General features: G+C 38.5%; 1 protein-coding gene across 1 annotated transcript in view; it reads right to left on the reverse strand.

Moving 5' to 3' along the window:
* Positions 1 to 14,461, reverse strand: part of LOC123669349 (dedicator of cytokinesis protein 9) — a 65,408-nt gene that overhangs the window by 37,615 nt on the left and 13,332 nt on the right. Inside the window, exons 20-29 of the mRNA XM_045602955.1 lie at positions 8,649 to 8,888; positions 8,203 to 8,320; positions 7,669 to 7,812; positions 7,088 to 7,305; positions 6,232 to 6,468; positions 5,920 to 6,080; positions 4,297 to 4,417; positions 3,801 to 3,896; positions 2,763 to 2,893; positions 2,082 to 2,223 (exon numbers count right to left, since the gene is read on the reverse strand). Of these exons, the coding sequence (XP_045458911.1) occupies positions 2,082 to 2,223; positions 2,763 to 2,893; positions 3,801 to 3,896; positions 4,297 to 4,417; positions 5,920 to 6,080; positions 6,232 to 6,468; positions 7,088 to 7,305; positions 7,669 to 7,812; positions 8,203 to 8,320; positions 8,649 to 8,888 (1,608 nt within the window). The remainder of the gene's footprint in view (positions 1 to 2,081; positions 2,224 to 2,762; positions 2,894 to 3,800; positions 3,897 to 4,296; positions 4,418 to 5,919; positions 6,081 to 6,231; positions 6,469 to 7,087; positions 7,306 to 7,668; positions 7,813 to 8,202; positions 8,321 to 8,648; positions 8,889 to 14,461) is intronic.

Here is a 14,461-nt window from a genome sequence, read left to right on the forward strand (position 1 = left end):
AACTATAATTAAGACAACAGTTCCGGATTTACCATTTTTTTAAAAACCGTGGCAAAAGCACGATATATATTACACATGATTAGTTTTATGAATAATCCTGCTTAAAACAAGATATAATAAATTCAGTCTTAGTCTTAGTTTCCAAACTGGGATTGATTTCTCTCGCTTTGAATTTTTGATACCCTAATATAAATTTCAAATCACGTCCAGAAGCAACAAAATATTTTAATAAGATAATATTTATAAAAAATAAAACATTTGGCAGGTGCATTACTACAACAGATAATAAGAGAAGCGATATCGAACACGAAAGACCCGTCGAGTCCCAAGATCATAGTTCGTATAGGAACGCCAGTGTCCGTGGCCGCCCTGCTGTCAGCGTGTGTGGCGCCCCCGCCGCGCTTGCCCGACCCCGGCGCCGCGCTGCTCTTCGAGTTACACGAGAAATTACCCTCGAAACAGGGGAATAAGGAACAGAATGCGTTGAGCCACGGTCAGCGATTTGGATTCAAAGTACGCACCTTTTAATTTTGTTTGAAACTTATAAGTCAATTCTAAAAAAAACATGAAAGTAAAAAAAATTTGTGAGAAGTGTGTGTGTGTGTATGGGTGTGTGTGTATATGGGTGTGTGTGTGTGTGTGTGTGTGTGTGTGTGTGTGTGTGTGTGTGTGTGTGTGGGTGTGTGTGGGTGTGTGTGTGTGTGTGTGTGTATGTGTGTGCGCGTACGTGTGTATTTATGTGTGTGCGCGTACGTGTGTATTTATGTGTGTGCGCGTGCATGCGTGCGTGCGTGAGCGCGTGCGTGCGCGTGTACGTGCGCGTGTGTATGTGCGTGTGTGTGTTATTAATATTACTGTTATTACAAAATTATCTGACATGTCATCGGGACGTAAACAGCGAAGTAACCATACAACTCGGTATTCGATACTGACAATAAATCGATTCAAGTTTGTTTGAGTATTTAATCGATTTGATTATGTAATGTAAAGTAATGTAAAGTGCATTTGATTAAAATTTTGATCAGAAATTCAACTTAAACTTTAATATTGTAGGTAATTTGAAATAATACAATGGCACAAAAGGTAAATTTGTCTTTATTTTATATTTTTATATTGTTTTGATTACGACGCAACATTTAAAATTACGATTAAAATCGAATGAAGCTGGTGAAATTCAGTAATAAATTAGTTACATCACTAATGTTTTAAAAAAAGGCTTAAAACGTAACTGGTTTTGAGACGTTTTGTAATAATTAGAACTTGCATGCTACTATAAAGTAAGCGCAAAAAGAATACTCCCAATATATTCGATCATATTATTTAACGCGCCAAAAAACGTACGTATGTTTTACAAACACTTTAAATTATTAATAATTTTTTTATTGTTTCTTACAGTTTCGTACCAAGTTACGTTCTAGAGTATTTGTCAAATGTCTAAACGGGCCTTTTATTTTGTGACGACTATAATAGTAATGATCACTATGAAATGTCTATGATAACAACCGAAACCGATACCAGATGGTGAGACCCACAAGTATAAGATTAACATAATACGATTTAACCGAAGTATATTACATTTCTTAATTCATACGTCTACTCAATCATTTCTACATCGCAAAAAAAAATCATTTCAGATATATTATTGGGACGATGATTCAGCGGAACCTCGTCTGATGGAAGTTCCCGGGTGCAACGCTTTTTGTCCTCTGGACACATTTACGGAGATAACGAAATACATCGTATCGCACGACTATAAGAAAGACTGTGAAATTGTTCCTACGACATGATACAGAGAATTATTATTATTTTGTAGTTTAAGATAAGTCCGAAATGCGTTATTTTTAAATCTATTTATCGATTCTTTTAGTTGTAATAGTATTTGGTCTGTATATATATTATATTATATTAATAATAGGCTTTTAGAAACGTCAATGAAATTTTTGCTGTTTTTACATAATTTTAACATAGAAAATCGAGATTTTAGCACATTATTTTCGCTCACTGTAATCCAACATTGCTGTGGTATTTATTGTTATTAAAATGTATTTTAAATTATTGAAATAAATAAAAATTTTACTAACCTTCATCTATCTTAAGGCCGGTTTCGTCTCTCGGGATGTTCTTCGACAAGCCGTCAAAGGCTTCAGCGCCCCAAGTCAGCGTTCCGCGTTGTTTCAGATATTCTGCTATGAGTGCTGCTATGTGGAGTTGGCAACACATTGCCTGCAAATACGATATTAATTAATTACGAAATTACATATATAGAAATTTTAAAACTGAGAGTGGTCCGACATTTTATCTTAACAGAGCTTAAATTATATTTCTGAGTAATCAACTTTACTAAATTAATAATCTAGTACGTTTGGGTGTAGTAGTTGTAGTAACGAGACACAAGTGTATGATAAGCACGTATGCTGTATTAGTAGTACCTCGACCTTACAGAAGATCACAGCAAAATAATACTGTTTTCAAGCAGTATTGTGTTCCTGTTGGTGAGTAAGGTGACCAGAGCTCCTGGGGGGATTGGGGATTGGGTCGGCAACGCGCTTGCGATGCTTCTGGTGTTGCAGGCGTCTATAAGCTACGGTAATCGCTTACCATCAGGTGAGCCGTACGCTTGTTTGCCGAACTAGTGACATAAAAAAAATGCTGCTAGTTTTTAAGCATGTGGCGATATGATAGCAGTTTAAATTCGGTACGCGCTGAGTGCGCGCGTGTGGGCGGTGCGTGCGCGAGAGGCGGTGTGCGGGTCGTGAGCGCACCTCGTCGTGGTCGCAGTGGCGCGCGTGGTGCTCGGCCAGCGTGGCGAGCCAGGCGTGGCGCAGGCGCGGCGTGGCGCGGCACGACGCGGCCAGCGCGTGCTGCAGCTCCGCCAGGTGCACGCTGCCCGCCCCTGAACACCTCATTTTATTGTATCGAAATGACTACTTATATCGAATTGCTCTATGATATCGAACATATAATGCGGGTCTACTTGTGGGACTACTTAAGTCCCCCTAAAAATATAGAATATCCCCGGTCATCATCCACTGGTAGTTATTATTCGTGTACAATCCGCTAATATTTTAGATATCTACCTAATACTATTTAAAGCATAGACAGTGGAGCGCTAGTAATAAATCGACACCAACAATTTATACTACGCCAACTCGAATTTTCGATAAGTTGGTTTTCTTAATGCAACTTGAATAAATGCGTTTTTTTTTTTTGTAATAATAAAAATTGTGAAATTGCAATGAATAAATTAACTATTAAAGATACCAAATTTCAAATAACTTTCTCAATTAATATAAAAGGTATTACGTTTTTCCCTTTTATAAGCCTCTATTGTAAAGTTCTCTTTTATGAGTTAGCTTATTATAAATTGCTGGTATCGAAATAGCCCTCATAATATATGTCACACATGTTTGTTGCATCTTTTTATTTATATGAAGTAGTAATTAGAACAAAATTATGGCACCAAACCCTGTGCCGACAGCGCGACATTATATTTATTTAAAAACACGCCATCATAAATACACAAAAAAATAATATACAGAAAATTAATACTCTCTTGCAGTGCATCCATTTATAGACAGCCGCAACTAGCTATACTGGTACCATTAATCTAGATGTAAATGCATAAAATGGAACATTGTATTTTGATGTATGTATTATGATCTATATGTGTAAGAAGACAGTGTATCTGTATTATATAAATACTTAAAAGCAAAAATTACAATTATGATTAAAAGGCGAAATATGAAATTTTTAATAAAATTAAAAAATATATATCTACAAAAAAGAATAAAATTAATTACCCGCTCCAGCCGAGCCGCCGACGCCCGCGAGGCGAGCGCGCGCCCCCACCACGGTGCGTACGCGACGCATTAACTCCGCCACCTCCGTAGACAGGCCTGGCACAATTTAAGATTTCAAGGTTGAAGATATATTTTGTGCTAAAAATTTTCTGCTCCACTTTTTTGTTTCAAAACGATATTTTATAGAGTATAAATTAAACAGGTCGACAGGTTTTAAAAAAAAAAGATTTTTATAATAACTACAAATTTAAGAAAAATCTTTCTATAGTATTACTTCAATTTTACTTGATAATTTCTAGTTTCAATTAAATGTGACAAAGTTCCACAATTGTTCAAGAGTTTATATTAATTACATTAGTGACGTCATTCATTTGGCCGTTTAAATATTGTTTGTATCGGACAATATATTATTATTTTAAATATGATCTGTTGACATATTTTGTTTTATTAATTATTCCTTCAGTTATTTAAAAACTAAAAAACAAATAATTTTTACCTGTTCCTTTCATAGCTTTATCTCCAGTAGCGAAGCAGTTTATAACTGAAAGTGATTCTTGAAACCGTTTACAGTTAAGTGCTGTCGAATTATCCAGTAATTTTGATACTGCAATAATGACCTGTTCCAAAAACCGCAAGTTAAATTTAGGATTATAAGACGTATAGTTGAAGAGAAATAATAAAAACGCTCAATGAGAGTTTATGTTAGTCAATAAATAAATATCTTATAACATACACACACGGTCGTCTGTTCCTATGATAAGCAACTTAACGCTTGTTACAGGTAACAGCCGACTGCTATAACTATTTTTTTTTTCGATCAATACATATAGAAATAATATATGTCTGAATATATAAATACAAATATTACACCCAGACTCAGGCGGGACTCGAACCCGCAACCCGCAGAACAGAAAGTAGGGCCACTACAAACTGCGCCAACGGGCTAGTTAATAAATAGTAGTATTATTTAAAAATTATAAAATGTATTTTTGAAATGTATTTCTTATTGTTGCAATTTAATTGTCTAAGAAAAGGGTATTTATTTTAAAGTTGTTCATAAAAAGATAACCTAGTTCATATTTCAAATTTAAATTTTTATTTCGCATGCGGATATTATAGGTAATTTTTCAAGTGTTAAACTTGTTTTAGAATTCATGTTGCTTGGACCAGTGTAAGCATTTTAATGGTATAAACGCTTTAGAAAAAATTCTTAGTCATTTTTATCAATTCATTCATCACTAAAATAATAGTATCGAGTTAAGCTCGGTTTTTACATTCAAAACTAATTAACTTCACTTTGCTTAAGAAATGTTAAATTTCTAGCACATGATTTTTTCTTTATATCTATAAAGGTGGCAAACAAGCATACTGTTCGCCTGATGATAAACGGATACCGTAGCTTGTAAACGCCTACAATACCAAAAGCATTGGTAGCGTGTTATCAACCCTAGCCTCGACTCTCCCCAGGGGCTCTGGCCACCTTACTCACCACAGGAACACAGCACTACTCGAGAGAAGTGTTATTTAGCTGTGATCTTACAGAAGATTGAGAATGGAGAAAGTTATGACAATTCCACAGACGGGTCACTCAAGATTTTAAGCAGGATATATACTGCTGTGCCCTACCGTAATAAAAAACGGTACTGCGATACTAGATAAGCATCAAACATATAGAAACATATTATAGGAAAAACATATATAAACATACTATAGGAAGAAATTCTAAGGCCTATTTTCTTCAGTTCATTCGTTAAGTAAAACCAATTAAATCATTCAGTAAGCAGCGGATCGAATTAGGCCCTGTTCCTATAAGTATTTAAAACCATTCGTTTTGGTCACGAACCGTTTCGAACTCATATTTAGAAGGGGGAGGTAGATTTGGGTCAGACTTCGACGGCGATGACCTCGTTGCGGTGTGAGGCTCGGGAGGAGAAGCGGATGCGCAAGCGATCCCGTAGCTCCTCCAACAACGTGCCGAAGATGGCCATCGCGGAGGTTTCAGTGGGTAAAAATCCCACATTACCCGGTTCACACGAGCGCTGGGAATCTTTTAGTTGAAGATTTCCCCGGCGTAAACAAAGTATTTGGAAGGCGACACGCGGGGTGGAGGCGAGCGGACCTGCAGGTGCACGCGCGTGAGGTTCCCGGCGGCGGCGTGCTGGAAGTTGGCGCGCATGAGCAGGTACAGCGCCGCCGCCGCCTCGCGCCGCAGCGCCGCCGCGCGCGCCGCGCACTGCCGCACCACCGCGCGCACCACGCCGCCGCACAGCGCGCTGCCGCCTGCACCACCCTCACATGTAGCCCACTGTCCCTTGGGACGTGGGGCTCCTCATATGTACTGAATCCTTTTCATTTACACTTATTCTTTTTTATCAATTATTTAGTATTATTATTACAAAAAAAAAAAAAAAAAAAAAAATACATAACATACCTTCAAATAATGTATCTGAGTATTGATTGATGTACGCTCTCAGAGCCGCGAAAAGATGTTTATACAATGTTTCGCTCTGCGGGTACTGTAAGAGCTTAAGGTATGGTTTTGCAGCAACCCCCTCGGCTGCTCCAAAGTTTCGCATAAATAAACAAACCCTATCTATAATAATGAGTCCCACTTCCGTAGCGAGGCAGCCGGCTGTTATTACTGTGTACTCGGACAGTGTTTCTAATTCTGAAACATAGATTAACATATTAATATACCGAAAAAAAAAAACATACTACACATATTTACAATTATCTAAATTAAGCAAATTTTTTGTTACTTTAAATTTTCTTGAAGAATATTTTTGTTCCAAGCATTTAAATATTGTTGAACGAACATATTTTATATTTAAGTATTATTTATTACATTTATATATTCGATAAATAATAAGAATGCAAACTGAATGTTCAGTTCGCAGGTTTTGTGGTTCACAATATTTTTCTAAGAGTCAACAAATTTATCTTTAATTTCATACTATTAACGATTATATTCTAGATACGGAATGCTGATCGGCGTCTTATGTGATAGTGAACCGCACCACTACCCTCAAATGCAAATAACTTACAATTAGAATAATTTTGCTTTAAAATAATAAAATTATTATTTATAATTAGATGCCAACCTAAATTCTACTTTGTTTTTGCAGAAACTAAAATTAACTACAAATCCAGTGACAGAACAGATTTATGTAGAATGACAATTCTAACACTCTTTTAAAAGCTTCTTGTTTAAAAAAAAAATATTTTTTTTTAAATATTGTATAGATCATATACTAGTACCGTACTCTCGTATTCGTACATATACGTACCATTTGTGACTGTGGTATTGACTAGATTTTCCCTGTTAACGGTGTTATTTTTCTCAACTATGATCGGTGGTTCTTTCGAGAAGTCCGGCGGACTCATTCTAGCGGGCAATGTCCTGGCTTTTACTGGTTTAGGCTTGCCGTTGCAATCTGGTGACGGGACACGTAGCTCTGATAGAATTTTCTTTCTACCGATATATTGGAACTGTTCTGCACATATTCTGAAATAATTAATTTCTTTGAATTTTTTTGTACTAAATACTTAAATAGTGTTATGAAAAATTAAATCTAGAGGACAACAAGTAATAATCGGTGAAAAATTTTCAAAAAATATATGTATACGAAAAAACAAGTAAACAATAAGTCGTCAGTTACGTAACATCATTGACATTTTTTTTTTTTATTAAAGGTAAAGTAGTCAATATATGGATGTTGCACAGTGCACACCAAATTAACGATTTTATTCATAAGTTAGGTGATTCAGTTTAATCATCTGCTCTCATATATAAAATAGATTTAATTTATTTTACAGATAAATTATAAAGAGAATTACGACCTGATTAGAATAATTCATTACAACTCACTCTAAAACATTGAAAAATGATTGTTGTTGTGCTTGCGAGTGAGTCTTCCACCACTCGACGAGCCTGTCGTCATCCAAGTACTTCAAAACAAACAGGAAACACAAAAGCACATCGCGCACCTCCTCCGCGGACATCACACCAAATCTAAACGATATATTTTTCTAAATTCACAATGTAACAAAATAGCTTACACGTACAATTAGCAACAACAAACAAAAAATTATTTCCGTTAAGTAGTACCCACATCAAGAAATTTACAGAACATTTACACAACTATATAGACACATTTTTTTTTTAAATATCACCCACAGCCGAACTAGGAGACCCGTACTTCAGCTGTCATCACCATATAATACTTAGCAACGAATATTATACAGGCCTTCAAATTTTTGTTGTTGTAAATTTGCATCTTAAATACACAAAAACTATTTAATGTCATGTAAAATTTATTATCTGTCTGATAATTAGTAAGTAAATATTTCATAAGTAAAAAGTAACAAATGTGGTGCGGACATTAAGACATTATCAACTTACCTGTTAACTTGGTCACCGATTTCACTCAAATCTAATCGTGTATTTCGTGGCAAAGAATCACCGCCCGACATCGTCGACACCGATTCTAGAGAGCTTTGCGACATGTTATTTACGTTATCTACAAACATATATGATATACATTATATGCTGTACCATCACAACAAACACTTTGAATAATAGACGTGGACAATATAAAGCTTTTAGGACCCATCTGCGTTATAATACCGATCATGATTCGTTCTTGATTCACTCTTAGTCTAGTACCAAATATCTAATCTATCTCTGGCCTTATCCTATTTTAATCAAGATAGTGTTCATCGAATCTACATCTAATCTTAAAAAATATGAAAATGTTCCAAATTGTAATTGGTTCATGATCGACCTTATAATATGGTTTGATCCTTAACATAAAACCCACAACCAAAGTATTAAAACTTGCTGCATACCTTTTCCATACATGTTATTTGAAATATTGGGCGGTTCTTTGAAGTGAGCTGAGTTCCGCACGGGAGTGTGGTCGAAGTGCAATGTTAGTCTATTTCTACGCGGTGTACTGTTCGCTGATACAACCTCCTTCTGTGTGCTATTGAGAGCTGACGTACCAGTGATATCTCCGTCTACTTTATCATGACCATTTTCTAGAACAGGGCTTGCGAGTGTTTTAGTAACCAGACGATGAGCGTTATCTGTAATTACAATTTAATAAATGATAATGAATATATAGAATTACTACTAACTTGATAAGTTTGTCAGAGAACTCTATCTTAAAATTACTTGATATACAGTGCAACCTTAATATAACGTGCCTCAATATAACGACTTCCTCGATATAACAAATTTTTCATAATCCCCTTGAATTGTCCATAAGAATCAATATAAAATATACCTTTACATTGCGAACATTTTTTTGCGAACAACCTCTTTATAACGAATTTTCAACTATCAAGAAAAAGTATAAATACCTCTTATTAACGAATTTTGTCAACCCAAAACTTTTATATAAAGTTCCCACCAATGTATAACTCTTACGACCGGTTTCCGAAAGGATGATTAACGCAAAAATTACCAAATCATCTGTCAAATCTCTTGTTAAGTATCAAATGAGTTGCTAAAAGCATGGTTAAACTTCTTAATTTAATCATCCTGTCAGTTGACATGGCTGTCAAATTTGACTCTGGAATCGTATGTTAACCGCCATTTTGGGTTTCTGAAACGTGAATTAAGCTATAAACATTGATCAAACGTCTGTCAAATACTCGGTCGACTAATCGGTGTATATCGGCGAATTAACTTAAGGAAAACAATTATTTTTTACGTGAAACTACATTTTATTATATAAAGCATATTTATAACCAAGTGTTATACATGTAATATATGCTTTTTCTTATAAAAGTCTACATTTTGGTCTTATTAAACTAAAGTTTATTGTTCTTTTTTTTATTATCACCAAGAAGAAACTGGTCAAAGTTCAATAATAAATGAAAACACTTCTGTGTGGTCATCTCTATTATTAACACATTTCAATTGTTAAGTTTTAAATTTTATTACTAACAATATATAAATAATAGGGAATATCAAAAAAAGGTCACAACAATAATTTGTTTAAATTTCAATCATAAATATATATATATATAACCTTATGTAGGGCAGAGTCCGTTGATTTGCCCATTGAATAGGCGTGCTGGTTGGGATTCAGAGGTTGCTCAACCAGAGTTGTGCTCCTCAGCTCCCGATCTATTAGCCTTTCCAGAACTTTCAATAGAAAGGAGGTAAGGCTAATAGGTCTGAATGATTTTGGTTGCGAGTAGTCTCCTTTGCCGGGTTTGGGTATGAAGACTACCTTAACCTCCCTCCATAACTTTGGAGTGTAGCAGTATGCTAAGCATCTCCTATATATAGAGACGAGGTGGTCGATTAGCTTCCTATCACTCCATCTTAGCAGACCTGGAAACACCTTATCCAGCCCTGCCGACTTATATGGAAGGAAACTGTTGATGGCCCAGATTACTTTGTCATGTGTGACAATTTTCTTGGCGGTGATCCAGTCCACCATTACAGGTGTCTTCTTTGGCTCTTCCTCCCATGCCACATTACTTTCGATTTGGCAATCTCCACCACAATAGGCGCCTTTATCGATATTGAAGGGGCCTTTGATAAAACTAAGTTCACCAGCATAAGCCGGGCCCTGACTAAGCGTGGGGTCAATAACACAATTGCCGGGTGGATTGACAGCATGCTCAGGTACAGGGCCATCCAATTCACTGTGAATGAAACAACCAGAGGCATTGTAGCGAGGGGGTGTCCGCAGGGGGGGGGTCCTTTCCCCACTTCTGTGGAACATAGTGATCGACGAACTGATCACCTTGCTCAATGACCGCAGATTTCTCACAGTTGGCTATGCAGACGACTTAACTGTACTCGTCAGTGGACCATCTGAGAGGACAGTCTGCGACCAAATGAGGGCCGCACTAAAAGTCGTTGAACAGTGGTGTGTAGACCACGAACTAACAGTGAACCCCGCAAAGACGGAACTTGTGATGTTCACTAATAAACGGAATTTAGGGAACCTCAAACTCCCTAAATTATTTGGCACCAGTCTTGCCCTAACCAAGGAGGTCAAATATCTTGGAGTAATCCTGGATAGTAAACTTCTTTGGAACAGGCATTTAGACTCAAAAATCAACAAAGCCAGCATAATCCTCTGCCAATGCAAACGGCTCCTCGGCAAAAGCTGGGGCATATCACCTAAAATTACTCTATGGCTTTACAAAACCATTGTCAGGCCTATTATTACCTACGGTGCGGTTATCTGGTGGCAGAGAACAGAACTTATAACCGTTAAAAATAAGCTCCAGCGGTTTCAGAGAATAGCGTGCTCTGCAATCACTGGCTGCATGCGTACCGCTCCCACAGCAGCTCTTGAGGTTATGCTTGACCTGGCACCGCTTGATCTGTTTATACAACAGGAGGCGGCTATGTCAGCTATCAGGCTGAAACACTTGGGCCTGTGGTGCAACCAGGAGGGTCCACACAACAAACTTTGGAGCAACCTTGTGAGCTATGAGCCACTACTTGCTGCTCCATGTGATAGGATTCCCAAACAACATATTTTTGAAAGGAAATACCATATACAACCATTTGAGGCTGTAAGAGACCAGTCCGGCATACGTGAGGTCCGCATCTAAACGGACGGCTCCAAAATGGGGTCTGGTACCGGTGCTGGAGTGTACTCACAAGACCTTAATATCAATTTATCACTAACGCTGGGCCAACACAGTTCCATCTTTCAATGTGAATGTGTTGCTATAACCCATGCAGCCACCGCCGTCCTGTCAAAAGGCATTAGGGATTACAAAATCCGTATTCTGTCGGACAGCATGGCTGTACTTAAAGCACTAGAGAGCAACTTGATTAACTCTAGTCTTATATACGAATGTCATCAAACCCTGGAAGTATTAGCCTCACATAATGAGGTAATACTACAGTGGATAAAAGGACATAGTGGATCACACGGTAACGACGCTGCCGACGAGCTTGCTAGACAGGGGTCCAATACAAAGGTTGCCGGCCCAACTATCCTAATGCCGCTACCTTTTGGACAACTGCGCTCGTGGGTAAGGCAACGTACACGTGCAAATCACAATGCCCTTTGGGCAAACCAAACCGGCTGTAGGCAGTCTAAATTGATACTCACAGAGGTATCACCGCAACTAGCGTGCCGACTGCTCAGTCTTAACCGTTTAGACATCCGAATAGTTGTTGGCACGATTACCGGCCATATGGCACTTAATCACCAACTATTCATCATGAATGCAACAGACAGCCCTCTTTGCAGGGGCTGTCTGGCTGCTGAAGAAACAGCCGCCCACGTAATCCTGGAATGCGAGGGAGTGGCCACACACCGGGCTACCATCCTTAAGGGAATAAGGACGCTCCGAGAAGCCTGTGAACGCCCCAGGAGGCTTCTGAGCTTCTGGAAGGAGCTGGGCTGGCTGAACTAGTCATCCCACTTTTCACGCATAATGGACCACCTCTGTGTCTAAATGCGGAAAACCGAGCCCACTACAATACAATACAATACAATATATATATATATATATATATATATATATATATATATATATATATATATATATATATATATAAATATACATTTATGGGAACAATTAAAAAAAATACTTATAATTACTTAATAATTAGAATTTAAAACAAGCTATTATAATTATAATTACTTTATCATATTTTCATACTCCTCTGTATATTTTTTTTTTCTAAATCTAATAACGAATGTTTTTTTTAAATCAGTCTATATTCTGATAATTTAAATTTTTCTTATAAAGATACACTCTTCATCTTTTTTTTCATAATATTGTTTTTTTTAATACCTATATATTTTTTTTACGAACTATTTCCATTTTTTCATCTTCTTTTATATGATGCTTTATTGGATGTATCAGTATTATCAGATTTATTAAATAACATCACAACTAATAGTTTATGTAGGTTTTGATACATCACAAATTTATAAAATAATATTTAATTATAATGTTACATGACCAAATGTTACAAAACGAATGACGTTTTAGCAACTCAAATTTATTTGACAGCCGTGTTAAATCCTAACAGTCGTTTAGCAGACCTATACTTTGACAAACGTTTTAGAAACCGGGCATTAATCTCATACTATGTGATTCATGTCGCGACATGTTTCGACACGCTTTTGTCTGTAAAACAATCATTGTTGTTTGATGGAAAGTAATGTAAACACTTCTGCTCGTCACTATTGGTAAAGATTTAAATTAAAATGGCTCAGAAACGTAAAAGGTGTTCCTTATCGGTCGCAGAAAAGCGAAACATCATTAATTTACGGATTTTTTTTCTTTTGCGGATTTTACTGCATTTAATTTTGATTATTATTATTGCAAGAAAAAAATTGTTACCTACCTAATTGTTTTTAAATAAAAAATACATGCAATAATTTGATAAAAATGTGTTATCATTTATTAGTAGAAGCTGTTCGCTATAACAAGATAAGTACCTACATAATGTTTAGGTAAATAAAACTATTTTTTTACCTCTTTATAACGAATTTTAGACCAACCTAACCTCAACATAACAAACCTCAGTTCAACGAATTACTTGATATAACGAATATTTTCATGTTCCCCTCCGATTTGTTATATCAAAGTTGCACTGTACCTATTATTATTGAAATTTGTGTTTGGCCGCTAAAGCGGTTATATCTAAAACAAATAAAAAGAAAAATAAATTTAACATGTTTTCCGGACAAAACACAGTTTTTTAACTTTTTATTTTTTTTGTAAGTGGTAGCGGTCGTCGTGCTCGTGCTTGGTGAGCAGCGCGCCGTGTGACTGTGACTGTGACCGCTACACTGACACTGACGCTGATACTGACCGAGCACGACGGAGAGCCAGGGCGCGTAGAGCTGCGCGAGGCGCGCGCGCGCCTGCCGCGTGCGGTAGCGGTCGTCGTGCTCGTGCTTGGTGAGCAGCGCGCCGTGTGACTGTGACTGTGGCCGCTACACTGACACTGACGCTGATACTGACCGAGCACGACGGAGAGCCAGGGCGCGTAGAGCTGCGCGAGGCGCGCGCGCGCCTGCCGCGTGCGGTAGCGGTCGTCGTGCTCGTGCTTGGTGAGCAGCGCGCCGTGTGACTGTGACTGTGGCCGCTACACTGACACTGACGCTGATACTGACCGAGCACGACGGAGAGCCAGGGCGCGTAGAGCTGCGCGAGGCGCGCGCGCGCCTGCCGCGTGCGGTAGCGGTCGTCGTGCTCGTGCTTGGTGAGCAGCGCGCCGTGTGACTGTGACTGTGGCCGCTACACTGACACTGACGCTGATACTGACCGAGCACGACGGAGAGCCTGGGCGCGTAGAGCTGCGCGAGGCGCGCGCGCGCCTGCCGCGTGCGGTAGCGGTCGTCGTGCTCGTGCTTGGTGAGCAGCGCGCCGTGTGACTGTGACTGTGACCGCTACACTGACACTGACGCTGATACTGACCGAGCACGACGGAGAGCCAGGGCGCGTAGAGCTGCGCGAGGCGCGCGCGCGCCTGCCGCGTGCGGTAGCGGTCGTCGTGCTCGTGCTTGGTGAGCAGCGCGCCGTGTGACTGTGACTGTGGCCGCTACACTGACACTGACGCTGATACTGACCGAGCACGACGGAGAGCCAGGGCGCGTAGAGCTGCGCGAGGCGCGCGCGCGCCTGCCGCGTGCGGTAGCGGTCGTCGTGCTCGT

This window comes from Melitaea cinxia, chromosome 3 (assembly GCF_905220565.1).
Source record: "Melitaea cinxia chromosome 3, ilMelCinx1.1, whole genome shotgun sequence".
NCBI lineage: Eukaryota > Metazoa > Arthropoda > Insecta > Lepidoptera > Nymphalidae > Melitaea > Melitaea cinxia.